Source organism: Odontesthes bonariensis, chromosome 8, assembly GCF_027942865.1.
Source record: "Odontesthes bonariensis isolate fOdoBon6 chromosome 8, fOdoBon6.hap1, whole genome shotgun sequence".
Taxonomy (NCBI): domain Eukaryota; kingdom Metazoa; phylum Chordata; class Actinopteri; order Atheriniformes; family Atherinopsidae; genus Odontesthes; species Odontesthes bonariensis.
The window spans coordinates 13,885,732-13,899,633 of NC_134513.1; the positions used below are offsets into that span (position 1 = coordinate 13,885,732).

At 45.4% G+C, this 13,902-nt stretch overlaps 1 protein-coding gene across 1 annotated transcript; it reads right to left on the bottom strand.

Moving 5' to 3' along the window:
- Window position 1: 1 nt before the first annotated feature.
- vezt (vezatin, adherens junctions transmembrane protein) lies at window positions 2-13,736 on the bottom strand. Its single transcript, XM_075471827.1, has 12 exons — window positions 13,592-13,736; window positions 12,294-12,431; window positions 8,392-8,481; window positions 8,095-8,279; window positions 7,574-7,858; window positions 6,783-6,929; window positions 5,712-5,859; window positions 4,860-5,224; window positions 4,428-4,621; window positions 3,929-4,035; window positions 2,685-2,892; window positions 2-1,621 (listed from the first exon to the last, which is right to left on the bottom strand). Exons 1-12 carry the CDS (start codon window positions 13,625-13,627, stop codon window positions 1,077-1,079), a joined length of 2,448 nt encoding a protein of 815 aa, XP_075327942.1. The 5' UTR covers window positions 13,628-13,736; the 3' UTR covers window positions 2-1,076.
- Between the last annotated feature and the right edge of the window lie 166 nt (window positions 13,737-13,902).

Sequence of the window (13,902 nt, forward strand, 5' to 3'; positions counted from 1 at the left end):
CTATTAGTCTGCATTTTTCTTTTTCTGAGGTAGAGATTTATGAACTGTCTGAACGGCTGGATGTTAGATTTCACTTTCGGCTTTGTTTGCGTTGGACTAAACTTCTGTCGGTCTTCTTGTGGTTTTTTAAGGACGTCCGACTTCAAGAACCAGCGGCGATGAATGAGCCCCCCTGCTGGGTCTCCTTGCGTCACGTCTAGGCAAAAAAAAAAAAAAATAGAAATAAATCGCACTTGAACACAGCAAAAATACAGTTTCCAAACGCCAGCATCAACGCCTGTGCAAGAGGACTCTCCAGCACAGAAGGACGCAGTTTTACTCTATTCAACAAGGGATCCCAGAGGACCAAGCATTAGGAAAGCAGTGTTTGCTTATTATTGCACCCCTGTCTTTCACTTTAAAGAAGTTTTTAGTGCTCTTTCACGGAAACACCCAATAGTGATTCAACACGCCGAACCGGCTGAAAGTAACCGAACGAGAAACGAGATCCAATAGTGCAGACGGAGCGTTTTAAACACACCAAAGAGACGAGAGAGACAGGCGTCCAAGCCTATGGGCAGTTGGCAAATTAACCTCAGAGTGGATAAACACAAACAGCCCAACAGTGAAATAAGTTTTCTGTCTGAACACACCTCGAGTACTTTTGCTTGCTTTTTTTTTTTTGCCCCACAATGACACAGTAAAACTACAATTTTGACCTTTTGAAACAACCCTCTAACACATATGACATGATGATGATGATGATGATGATCGTGTGTTTCTTCCACATCTACCGAAAGACTGAGATCGTGTTACATTTTGTTGTTATCACCGGGTAAAACTGAGGACACTCTACTCATCTGGCCTCAACACAGTGAGGTCACATTTCGTGTTAGTGGTTCTGGTACCTGAGTTTCAACAGCAAAAGAGCAGTAAGAATTGTGGGCGGGGAACAGAAACCGTAACATGGACGGACGGGTAATAGAGTGTTTGAAATACCTCCACATTAGAAGCAGTTAAGATGTAACACAGACCCATCGATAAAAGAAGATCACAGTCTCTGCTCAGTGCTCGGTCAAAGGAGCAGGGTTTCATATCTAGTCCTTCTCAGGGGTTCTTCTGTCACTCTCCTCTTCTTCCTCCTCTTCATCATCTCCGAATGTCTGCTCCTCCATGGTGATGAGCGAGTGTGAGCGGGCGGCCACCTGCGCGGCGAGGGCGGAGCTGAAGCTGAGAGTCTCCGAGCCGTGCATCTCTGTCAGTCTGTCCATCACAGAGACAGCTGAGATTTTAGGCTTCAGGAAGCAGTCCAGGCCATTCTGGCCCTCCCCCTCCTCTTCCTCCACCATGATGCCGTCATACTGGTGGAGCTCGGATGCTCCTCCTCCTCTGCTGCAGACCGACGGTCCTCCCAACTCCCCTTCCTCAGAACCACAGCTGAACTCTGTCACAGGGTCTGTGGAGGGATCAGGCCTCACCCTGCCGTCGCTTCCTTCCCCTTCCTCCCCTTCGCTCCCTGCGGAGCACTCCGATAGGTGGTTTCCTTCTTCATTGCCAGCCTCTACGGAGCCCGCAGAGGGTGGAGCGTCTGACAGCATTGTGGCAGGATCAGAACTCTCGCTCAGAACTGAAGACGCAGCAGCTGCGAAAAAAGGAGGAATGATCGCATTAAGTATTGGGTACTTTGTTATAACACCAGTTTTGAGCTGTGGACTAGTCAGTCAGACACCTTCTAGTGCAACCAAAAACTATATATATATATATATATATATATATATTGTCATCATTAACGTTACTGCTTGCCAACAACAGCAAGATCACTTTACACAGAGATTTGGTGCATAAGAGCCCTGATTACTTTGTTTATTTACTTATTTTTTTTGGCTTTTTCCCCTCCAATATTGGAAGCTACAGGCAGGTTGTCAGGTGTAACATCAACAAAAGCAGCATCTATGTGTCATTTGCATCTCCTTTCTCCTCTGTCCCCATGCCTGTAAACCAGTTTCATTCCCAGAGAGAAGGCTTGTCGGAAGAGCAGTAAACATGATGCAGCGTCTTTCGGACATCGTGTTTAAATCAGTGTAAAACGACGCTCCGGTGCAAAGACGTCTCATTTTGTTAGCAACATGTCCCCTCGCCCTCCTCTGCTCACATCTCTGCCTGTGGGGACTCAGACCCAGATGAGAGGTGGTTTGGTGCGTTTGCAGATTGGTAAAATGGGATAAAAGGAGGCTCTGTGAGCAGTCACAGTCATATTGGTTGACATTCACATATGATAAGACTGACACAGACAGATTCTGAGTATTCCTTTAAAAGGCTCCCTCTCTTTTCAAGGCAGGGACATATTGGTCTGTGAAGCCAGCCTCCTGTCACATCAGGTTAACATCTTCTACCACTGCTATTTGCATAATTAAGTCAGAGAAAGGCAATACAGCATTCGACTGCAGCCACAAAAATACTAAATTCTCTCTGCTCTGAGCTCTCAGAAATCATTTCCAAAAGGCAGCTCCCGTGAGACTTTGACCATCTGAAAGGGTTGCTCTCCATTTTGATGCATCAACGACTGTCTACACAAAGCCCAAAGACAAGTATTGCAGCGTTAGATTTTACAACCTGTCACCCTGACTTTAAGCAGAAACACAGAACCTGATATTTCAGCTCAAAATCAGCTTAGCTCCAAGAATATCTGTAACACCAATGCAGACCTTGGTCGCTGAAGAGCAGCTGCTTCCTCTTCATCCTCTCCCCCTCAGAGGCGCGGAAGCCCAGCACAGCTTTGAGCTCCGACAGGACGCGTCGGGACTCCTCCCGCTCCCTCCGCTGTCGTTCCCGCTCCTCCGGAGACAAGACGTCAGACCATGACCCTCTGCCTTCCCCGTCAGAGTCGGAGTCGGACACGTAGGCCTCCAAATCCTGGTCGGGTGAAACGGCGGGAGAGACTGACAACAGAGCTACGACTCATCACGATTTCTGTCCTTTTCAACACAGTTGAACGTTAACTCGTTATTATCGCGTTAACGCATTCATTATTTAACGCCGCTAAATATTTGATTGCGCATTAATGCATGTTTTATATCTTTATTTAAAAAATAAATAAATAACTTTAATTTAAAAAAAATTTTTTAGGGCTTTTGTGCCTTTAATGGATAGGAAAGTTCAGATAGACAGGAAGCAGGGGGCCGAGAGAGGGGGAACGACATGCAGCACAGGGCCGTTCGATGTGGGACTCGAACCGGGGCCAGCTGCAGCGAGGACGATGGCCTCTTGTACATGGGGCGCCTGCTCAACCCACTACGCCACTCACCACCCCTGTTTTATTATTTATTTTATCATTGTAAAAGTATGTTGCTCACAGGCTTTTATTTTGTAAAAGTCTGTTGCTTTTCTGCTGCGGAACTGGAAAAGAAAGTAATTGGCGGATCCACCAAACATGGAGAAGGGTACGGAACTTTTAATCGGCCAAGTTCTTCCAGACGGCGGAGTCGACAGAACCAAAGTCATCTGTAAACACTGCCAAGTTGAATTGTCTCATCACCGTAGTAGTTCCAGTCTAAAATATCACTTAAAGGCAAAACGCACAACTGATAGCAGCAAGTCATTCAAGGAAACAGACAGTGGAGCGAGGCTTCTACATAAAAACTACATAAAAATGCTGATGTTAAAAGTGTGTTTGCACAACAAATGTTATAGCACTTTCATTCATATGGCAGCACATTTAAAATAAAACTAAATGCTAAAAGCTATACGCTACTTTTGAATTCCTTTTTGGATTTTGCGTACAAATGCGATTCATCGTGATTAATCAGGAAAATCATGTGATTGATGAGATTAAACATTTTAATCGTTGACCAGCCCTATTAAAAATATATAGTTGCATTTTAAAAACAGCTCTAGATTTGAGTCTTGCACCATATAAGTTGTAAGCTGAAAGGTGGACATCTGATCTTACCAGCTCCTCTGGCACCGGGTCTCTGTCCAATATCAGGGGGTAAGATGGAGGAGCAGCAGGAAGCTCAGGCATAGGAGGACCGCACTGCTCTAGACCATCAGCATTACCTGCAGAGATGATGCACGGTCACGTTTACACCACTGCATGAAAACGACAGATGACCTCAATGACTTGGCATTGGAACCTGGTCACCGTTGACAGCGGTGCTCTGGTTTGTCTGTTTCTTCTCCTGCATTAAGGTGGAGCTACTTCCTCCATAACTGGAAATAGTCTTGAGTAATGTTAAAGGAAGGAGGAAATCTGCGCTAAAAATAGGCCCTTAGTAATATGTAACAGCCATGCTACTTAAGGAGGGGATTTCTGTTTTGATATACTTTATGGCATGTTGGGAAACGTTAAACTTATAGATGACTTCCGTCTCTGAAAGGGGAAAACTAACATTCAGAGTACCTAAACATGAGAAAGTGTTCCATGTGCGTTTGTGTTCGACTCTGCTCACTTGGACAGGCGTTGGCCCGTCTCAGCATGCGCTGCACCTGGCTGATGGTGTCCTCCCAGCAGCCAGTGCTGGCGTGCATGTGCGGCTGCAGCTGGTGCAGCCGGTCGTTGAGGTCCTGGTAGCCTTTAAGTGTCAACTCGGTAAGTTCCTTGGACACCATCAGCTTTTCCAGATCATCCTCCAGGATGATCATCCTGATGATATCAAAGATATGAGAGAAGAAGGAGTGACAAAAGCACAGATTTAAGTGACAGAGATTCATGTTTTATTCTTTTGTATCCAGTATCAAGCCCTGTTTTATTTACTGTGTGTACTATAGCTGCTTTGCTTTTGAAGTGACCCAGTTTCTCACACTGATATCAACATCTCATCTCCTCTTTTAGGAGGTGTGGACTGAGATCAGTCAGGACTTTGCGTGTTTGTGTGTCTCACTCGCTGAGCAGGGCCTTGAGGTGCAGCTGCAGGCTTCGGATGGAGGTGTGCAGGGTGTTGAGCTCTCGGCATTTCTCCCTGGCCCGTCCAGTCCTGTCAGAGCCTGTCGTCCTCGGATGAGTCTCAAAGTGTCGGTGGAAGTCGTAGCTGCGCTGCACTTCACCGAGACAGCTGGCGAAAGCGTGATGGAGGGGCTCGGTCACGGCGGCGATGGACCGGTGCAAAGGGGGCAGATGAGGAGTGGGAGGCGAGGTTTCCCCGTTGGGTACGCCCTCCTCCGACTCTTCTATTCGGTGCGGGGAGAGGAGAAGAGCCAGGCGACGGAAACATTCTGAGCTCTGTCCCACCCACAGTTGGTACAGCATCTGTGGGAGAGCCAACCAAAAAAAGCCCCGTCAACAACCGCCCTTCTACATATTAGAACATCTATCCCATTTTTCCTTTCTCTGACGGTTCTTTTAGCCATTCCTGCCTTCAGGCTTTTTACTTCAAAAGCCAAGCTGAGGTCAGAACATGAATTGACTTTCTGTTTAAGCTCCTGCTCTATTTAGAGTTCTGGAACATTCAAGAAAGCAAGCAACTTGTCCAAAGTTGCCAAAATGCTTAGAATAGTAAACTATAAACTTGTAGTTAGGTCATCACAAATCATACAGTATTTGTGATAGAAATACCGCCATACTTAAAGAATTTTAAGCAGACAATCACAATAAACAATAAGATAAACAATCTAAAACAACTGAAAATACTTAATCTTACAAATCAAAACCTCTTAGTCCTTCATCTTTCCACCTCTCTCAAGCTCTCGTGCTCATTTCATTCACTGCAGCCCTGTGTTCAACCCTCAGGCCCTACCTTCAGGGCAGGCAGGCTGTAGTCGTCTGTCAGCTCCTGAGCCTGCTCGTCGCCCAGGTGCTCGATTCCCAGTCCGAGCCCCAGCTCCTTCAGAGGCACCGCACACACATAGTTTGTCACATTGTCAATCTCAGAGTTCAGAGGGAACGTTGGGGGGTGTTAAGGACACGTAATATATGCGTGAAAACAACGTGTACATCTACTTTACAAGTTCCACAGTGTATTGTCGTCTGAAAATCAGTACTCTTACACAAATACCTAAAACTTTATAAAGTTCTCTGTGATATTTCAGAGGCACAGTTATTCTGTCACTATCCATCACTGCATGTACAATCCTTTGACTTGAAAAGGTAGAGAACTTTTCCAGCATTATCTCTGGCTGCCATGAAAGGATGTCTTTGGATTTCCAGCCTCAACACGGAGGAATCGGCCTTCTCCTCTTGCTTAGTAACGGTTGTTATCCTCAGGAATGCGATCCCAATCACACTTCCCTTACATTTTTGAGATATGCATGACCGCGCTTTGATTAAAAAGCTAAAATTAAACACAATTCAAACATGTGCCAGCAAGCAAAACAGGCAGAAAGAAAATAATTAAAAGTGGAGCAGGGTGCACTGTAAAAGTGTGAATGTGAATGATGCTGCACAAAGCTTTATAAAGTTATTGTTTATAACTATAAATACTCTTATCTCAGCAACATGAATAAACACTCATTTGACTTGACTTTCTTTCTTTCTTTGGCGCCAGTGACTGAAACAAGCTGAATAAGAAGGCTGGCTCTCCTTTCAAGTCTGTAGAGCCGAGTGTGCAAAAGGTGACGTTGCACAAGCTGCTGAACATAATGGACAACACTGCACACATTCTGCCCAACATGGTGATTAAACAACAGAATGTCTTCAAGTCAGAGGTTCCTTCAGTTCTGCTTCAACAAGGCACAGTACAGAAGGTCATTCCTGCCCAGCCATAAGCCATACGCAATGACCAATTATAATGACCATAATTTGTTTATTTAATTTCCCTTTAGAGATTCGTAAAGCTCCATGCAACTCAGTGTCATCAGTTAAAGGATATGCCTTAAGCATGTGGCAGGTGGCCCTACGAGAAGCTCTGAAGGATGAGCGGAGCGCCCGGTACAAGGCCTTCCTCAGTCCAATCAGCTGCTGGCCTCGTGGCACCGCCCCCGGCCCCGCCCTGCTAAAGGAGCTGGCCGTACTCACCCTGTCGAGCAAACTTGACAAGTGAAATGTGATACAACTGTGGAGACGTCCCAAAGAGGCAGAGGGGCACACACAACACTGAACATCACTAAAGACAGTACTAGAAACAACATACTTAGACACGAACACAACATTGAACAACAACTACAAACAGAAAAAAGCCCAATGTGACATGAGGTAAATAAGAATCAGCAGCCTGTTAGCTTAGCTTAGCTCTGAGACTGAAACCATAGGAAACAGCCAGCCCTGCTCTGTCCAAAAGTAACGACATCAACCGAGCAGCATATTTAGTTTCATCCAAACAAGAGCCTATTCACAAAGGTGTAGGTGGATTGCGTTACCTGTGGACAGAACCAGGCCAGGTGATTTCCACTCTTTATGCAAAGCAAAGTGAACCAACTGCTGACTGTGGCTTAATACACAGATATGAGAGTAGTATCAATCTTCTTATCTTTTTAAACAATGGACGCTAAAGCTGCACAGACACACAGAGACAGCAGCAGCAGCAGCCTAAAATAAACAATGAAACACGCACGAATAGTTTCAACACTGCCAATCGATTGGGTAAGTAATTAAGGAACTGACACTCTATAAATCATAGGTAGCTGGGTGCCGTGTGGTGTGATGCAAAAGGAGTGCACTTACAGGGTAAACCCTCTGGAGATGACCTCCGTCTCCTGGACCAGGCGCAGGGCTTTGCGAGACAGTCCAGTCAGAGTCTTGCTGTTGTGGACAAGAGTCTGGAGCTGTGTGGCCCTGGTGTGGACTGCTCTCTGCTTACGGCCCCGTCTCCACAGCGTGACACCCCTCAGGCCCACCCAGCCCAGCAGGGCGAGGCCCCATGGGGCAGCAACCAGTGACCACAGGCCTTCAGATGAGGTGCAGAGGCCCAGCAGCACTGCAGCCAGGCCCACCAGCCCCGCCACATCCCTGAGAGAGGAAGAACAGATGAAGCTGTTAACCGAGTGGTCAAAAAGTGTGCCAACTATCAGACATCTTAAATGCTAACATACTGTATCTACCAGGTCAGGATTAGAGTGACTCCAGTTTCAGATATAATAATGTGCCTCGTTAAGTGTCGTACTGAAGTTGTAATGTACTGCTGTTTCCATAATTTTCTCCATTCATTGTGTATCCGTGTGTTGTTGTTTTTTGGTGCAATTTACCACAGGGAGGGCTTGGCGATGAGGCTCGGTTTGGGCAGGGTGATCCCTCGGCTGGGCGAGCCAGAGGGCGAAGAGCCGAACGTGAGCAGACTCGGGTCCAACAGCTCGATCAGCTCCACATCCTCCTGCAGCAGCACGTCCTGGTCCAGAATGCACCTGACCGAGTACTGGCCGAACATGCTGTCCTGTGAGGACGTGAGGAAAAGGCAAACGTGAGCTTAAAATGAAGAAAAGACGCCTTTTGTGGATTAAACGCAGCGTAGCGGCTGGCCTCAGTGCCATTGTTGCTCTACCTACCAGTTGCTGCTCCAGCTTACGAGATGCAGCTGCCTGATGAGGAGGGCTCCATGTCCACAAGGCCTCAGCCAGTCTCCACAGGCGTCCTCCCTGCAAGTCACACCAGCAAAACCTTAGGAATCAGTCGATTAGCCTCAGAATCATTTTTGCTGGTATTCTCTAAGTTTCAAGTCCAACTGAGTGAACACAAACTCACTCGCGGTCAAAAGGAGTTTCCCAGGAGACAAAGCCTTTCAGGCAACAACACTGTGTGCAATGTGTCTGTGACACATTCACACCCGGGGTCTTATATAGCATCATGCAAACACCAAATAACTCCTTAATTTAGCTGCTCGATACAACTCAATTTTACCCCTTTCACAACACAGTTCCAACAGTGGAAGGGGAAGGATTCTTTTGCTTTCAGGGAACATATTTGTATACATTTCACTGGAGACACACTTCTGTTTTATTTCTTGCTTCCTAAGAGTCTGCATTCCCAGCTCTAGGGCCTCTTACTGTAAACTGTCCAAGAGATACTATCACCACAGAGACCTACATTTTACATAGCACTGACAGTTGGATCCATAGCAAAGCTCTTGCTTTTGAAAATGCTGCTCAGTTTTATTAAAAGAGCCAAGACAAACCCCCCCCCAAAAAAAAGTGCTAACGGTGTAATGCCCAAACTGTGAATAGGATTTATTGTTCTCTAATCCGCTTACAGTGTTTAGTAGCGTCACTGAAATGCTTGATGGAAACGGAACTCGCGATGAAAGATCTTTGTATGTTCAGGCTGAAGCTCTCGACAAAGCTAAAACCAGATAAGATGCATGAAAAATAGCGTGATAAAATAATCTGAGGTGTGTGTGACAGTGTACAGCAGATCCATTGATCCGGACAAGGCAGCCAGAAGGTTGACCCCTTTTCTGGGGTGTAAGGCACAAGTGCTGTTAGCCTACGGGCTGCAGTCCTAGCTATTGATCTCCGATTGGAGAGTGAGCCTCAGGATCGGGCAGCCACACAACATTGATCATTGGTTTTCATCCAACACTGTCAAAATAGGGCATACCTCTAATCGGTCTTCTATGTAGTATCAGAGGATAATCCTAACAGATGCAAACCTTTGACAGATTGACTACATTTAATACTCGGGTTCAGTCTTGTTGATGCTCATCAGTATTCAGCTGCCGTCTCAGGGAATGCTGCAGCTTCCAGACCGATTATTAGCTTTTTGGAGAACTGACATAAAGCTCTCTCCACAGAAATCCACACACGATAGCACACTGTGGCTCTCTGAATGATATGGCACCGATACAGATAATCAAGGGAATTCACCCCAAACCTCGTGGTTATGGTCACGTGTTTCACACATTTTGTTTCAACAGTTTCTGTATACTGAAATGTGAGGTTTTGGCGTTTTTTTTCTTGTTTTTACAGCAATAAACTGAATATTTTGGTGTTTTACATGTTTACCATAAATACAATCCTAAAGCAAAGAATATTTACAGTGAAGGTTGCAGTTAACTGTTATTTTCATTAGGAATTCATCTTTTGTTTAGAACATGAAATATCATATTGGGAGAACCAATGTTCTTTTCCATAGCCCAAGGTGATGGATTAATATTACATGCTTTGCCTGACTCACAGCACAAAACCCAATGAATTATGCTCCAAAAGGATGCCACCGGAACACCATCGGAGGTTGAAACAGGTGACCCAACATGGGACCTCTGGGAGTGTCCTTCCTAACCCTCTGAATTAAATTTGTTCCGGTGCAACCTGCAGCTGTTCGATCTGATTGCGATCCAGGGAGTTTGAAGTGGTACTTATCAAAGGGGCACGCCAGCGAAAGCCAAGCCGTTTATTATCAGAGCATCGCACTGCGATAAAATGGCCGATGAAATTCATTTCACTCGTCGGTCGTTTTAATGTCACGGCTCACATCTGAGACGCTGGGAGTTGGTAACATGGGACGCTTTTCCTCAAAAATGACCTGAAAAGCATAAATCAACTGTGAAAGTCGCTGCAGATGAAGCATTTGTAGGCATGCTGGTTACAGCAACTCTCCATGATGAACTTGTATGCTTGAGCAGTTTAACGACAGATGTAAAACAGGCAAATATGGTGATATAATATACAGGAGTTAGCATATACAACATGCTAATTCAGGGTGGCACGGCGCTAAAGAGAAGAATGTTTAATCTTTCCAATAACGTGAGTTCAAAACCTTTGTAGAACTCTGTCTCACCTTATCTCGGGTCTATTAACAATGTTTCAGGCTTCATACAAATGCAGCCAATTATACATATTATTACACCTGGATTACAGTTCAAGTCTTCTAATGCTGGCCACGAGACGCGACACAGTTAAGAGTGCTTGAGTGGCAGAAAAGCAATATTTATTCATCTACTAATGTTTAAGGATATGAACCAGCATTCATCACAACTGTTGCACATCCTCAGTGAAAATGCCTCTAAAATAATGCAAACATGTCCTGATGTTAGAAATCTGCCTTTTACTGTTAGTGACAGCAATCCGTCTATGTGAACAAGGTGTCTACGCTTAGATTCATCTTCATCCTTCAGGAAATGGCTCATGGGGGGAGGACCTAAATGCCTTTCTGCCTGATCCGAATCCCTCATCCTCTTTAACTCCTTAGAAAAACAGTATACCAGAGAGGAAGCGTGACACACATGGAAAGTTCCTGAGCGAAGCAAACGCCACACGGTTTCCCGTTGCAAGGGGAGGGCGAACGAGAGGAAGCCGAGTCATGTGACCCCGAGCTTCCCCAGGACAAATTACTCGTCTGACTGAATCACAGGTTGTCTCAAACTACAGTCATTCATGGTCGGAATAATGCAAGTGCTACTCATCGTTCACAGGTTTTAATCTTCCCCACAGCCAGACTGCGCCGAGCTCTGCTGAAAAAACAGGCACAACACACGGAGAACACACACATGCAGATTGTATGAGGATGCTCACTGAAGGAGGAATAACGTCCGAGAGAAAGCAGCGTGATCGCAGTAATCGCATTACAACCATCTCTTCTAAAATCCGAGCAAGAGCAGGAAAGAGACGCCACTGAGAGCAAGAGGTTTCCTTCTAAAAAGTATAACTGCAGAGAGCATGCAACAAACCGTACCCGTGTCCATGTGCAGGAAGCCCCTGGCGCCATGACGGTGTTACCATGCACGATCAAAGCGGCGCATATAAACAGCACAGAGGTCTGTGGGTGACTGCGTGCCAATATGTGTTAGTGTTTGGAGTCAGAAGTCTAATCAATTACTTGTGTCTGACTGCACAAGTCAGACAGGGACGATCACCCACGCACGCACAGTTCCCCGGTTAGGGACACAAGAGAGAATAAGGGTGGGTGCCAGTTAAGGGCATTTCATCTTGATCTGATGTGCACACGTTTAATGCAGAGAGCTTTACAGAGTAGCTCCATTATAAGATCTTTTCTACACTCCCTCCCCCACTTGTTGTTTTCTTGATAACCACGGGTCCAAAAAGTGTTAGAAATAAACACAATAAACACAACGCTAAACACGAATATAAGATTTAATCATTTCTATGACGTTTTCACATGTCAAATTTGTTTGAACTATGGATGTAAAACAGATTTTAGACATGTTTATGATAATGTTCACCAAATCTATTAAATATGTTGGAAAAACAAATACATGATGGGTGAATAATTAAGATTAATCAAATGGAAAAAGGTACATCTTTCACTCAGAAGTATTTCCCTAAAAAACAAAAACTATCTAGTTGTTGTTCTCTTTTGGAGATTGGGCAGATAGCGATGGTTGGATGTACACCCGCTTTTTTGGGCTAATATTTCACTTGAATCAAGCAATCGTTTAATTGGAGAGGAACTCTGTCTGTGCGTGGCATATGTTTGGAAGGTGGTGGGAACTCACTGAAGTTTTCTGTGGATCTTCACCAGCAGCGGCGAGGTCTCCCTCTTCTCCACCATATTCCTCCTCGTGAGATGCCGTTGGACATGCCTCGAAGTCTGTGTGCCCTAGATCATGCAGGTACTGGAAAAGAGGGGAGTTCTGCAAATAGAAAGAGGAGGACCGTGAAACAGGCTGAGCTGCAGTCATGTAATTATGAAAGAGAAAGTGGAGCATGGTGTATAAAACAGTGCCAGATGAGGGAAGATAAAAAAGACAGCTAGATAGCTGTGGCGATTAGTCTTGGTCGTGAGATGAGTGAGATATTGATCGCTCTGATTTGACCCTGTGTGAAGCAAAAGGTAACCCAGCTCTGATCAGTGAAGGAAAAGCTTGCCTGGTTGACTTTCCCTCAGTGATCATTGGCTGAAGTTAAGTCTCCACCGTCATCCTCAGCCCATACCTGACATCTTATTTTCTGTTCTGGGGGATAATGCTGCAAAGTGCCTTAGCCTGTGAATCTTTAAATGATCACACAAATGTTGCAACTGTTGTTTGAGCCCCTTCACCTTAAATTTGAGTTCATTGTTTCCTCTTGCTTGAGAACTAGACATTTAGACGAAGCATGACTTGTAATGCCGTAACACTGTCTTCTCAGAGAGGGATGCTGTTTTCTTAGCCAGGACAAAGAAAGCTCAGAGCCAAATCTGTCATGCAGTTAGGAGAGATTTTGTCCAAAATATGCCTGACCCATTTCTTCTACCGCTGCCGGGGAAAATAGCACTCTGAGCATCTCGACTGTGTTTAGGTCCCGCACAGGAGCATTTCATATATCCCATCGTAATTAACTTAATGTCTACATTGCGCTTGGATAAATCAATTGTACTCACATGCATTTTCACACAAAATCGCGGCTCATGTTGTCACCATCCAGATGCAGCAAATTTTGCAAGTGAGCGAGTCATTTGTCAGATCCGACGCACTGGATGTGATCATCCCCACCCCACCTCGAACTACCAGTCCAGTAATGATGAAACACCAACAACAGTGCGCACACTAGCACGGCTCAGCCCCTCTCATGACCACCAAAGCTCCTTGGCAGAAACACGCTTAGCAACCAGCCAAATATGTGGAATTGTTTTGAACTGACAAGGCTCTGCAACAGGCAGCTGGCCGCTTAAGAGACGCTAGCATTGCCTACTAGCTTGCACTCAGCTAGCTTTTGTTAATGAACCTTGCGCCTATGTTCACCTCAGAACTCAAGCGGTATGACAAAGCATCTGTTACAAGTTTCGATAACAACCAACAGCGCTTATACAAACCTCAAATACCACATCTTCGTCAAACTCCTCAGTCATTGCTCTCCGCCATCGATACGCAGCCCATTTAGCATTCTGAAGTTGTAGGCGACAGTAGTGTAGAACAGCCGTTGAGAAGTTGATAGTTAGCCGGCTGCTAAACTTTACATAAAACTACAATTCCTACAAGTCCCAGCTCTGACTGCTACTTCCTCGCGAAAAATGAATAGGCGCCCGTGCCACCTAGAGCGCCCCAAGTGGTCAAGAGACGTAGTAGCGTAACTGTTTGGAAAACTATGCAAGGATGTGGAGTGTGAGGCTAGCGATAATTAGCA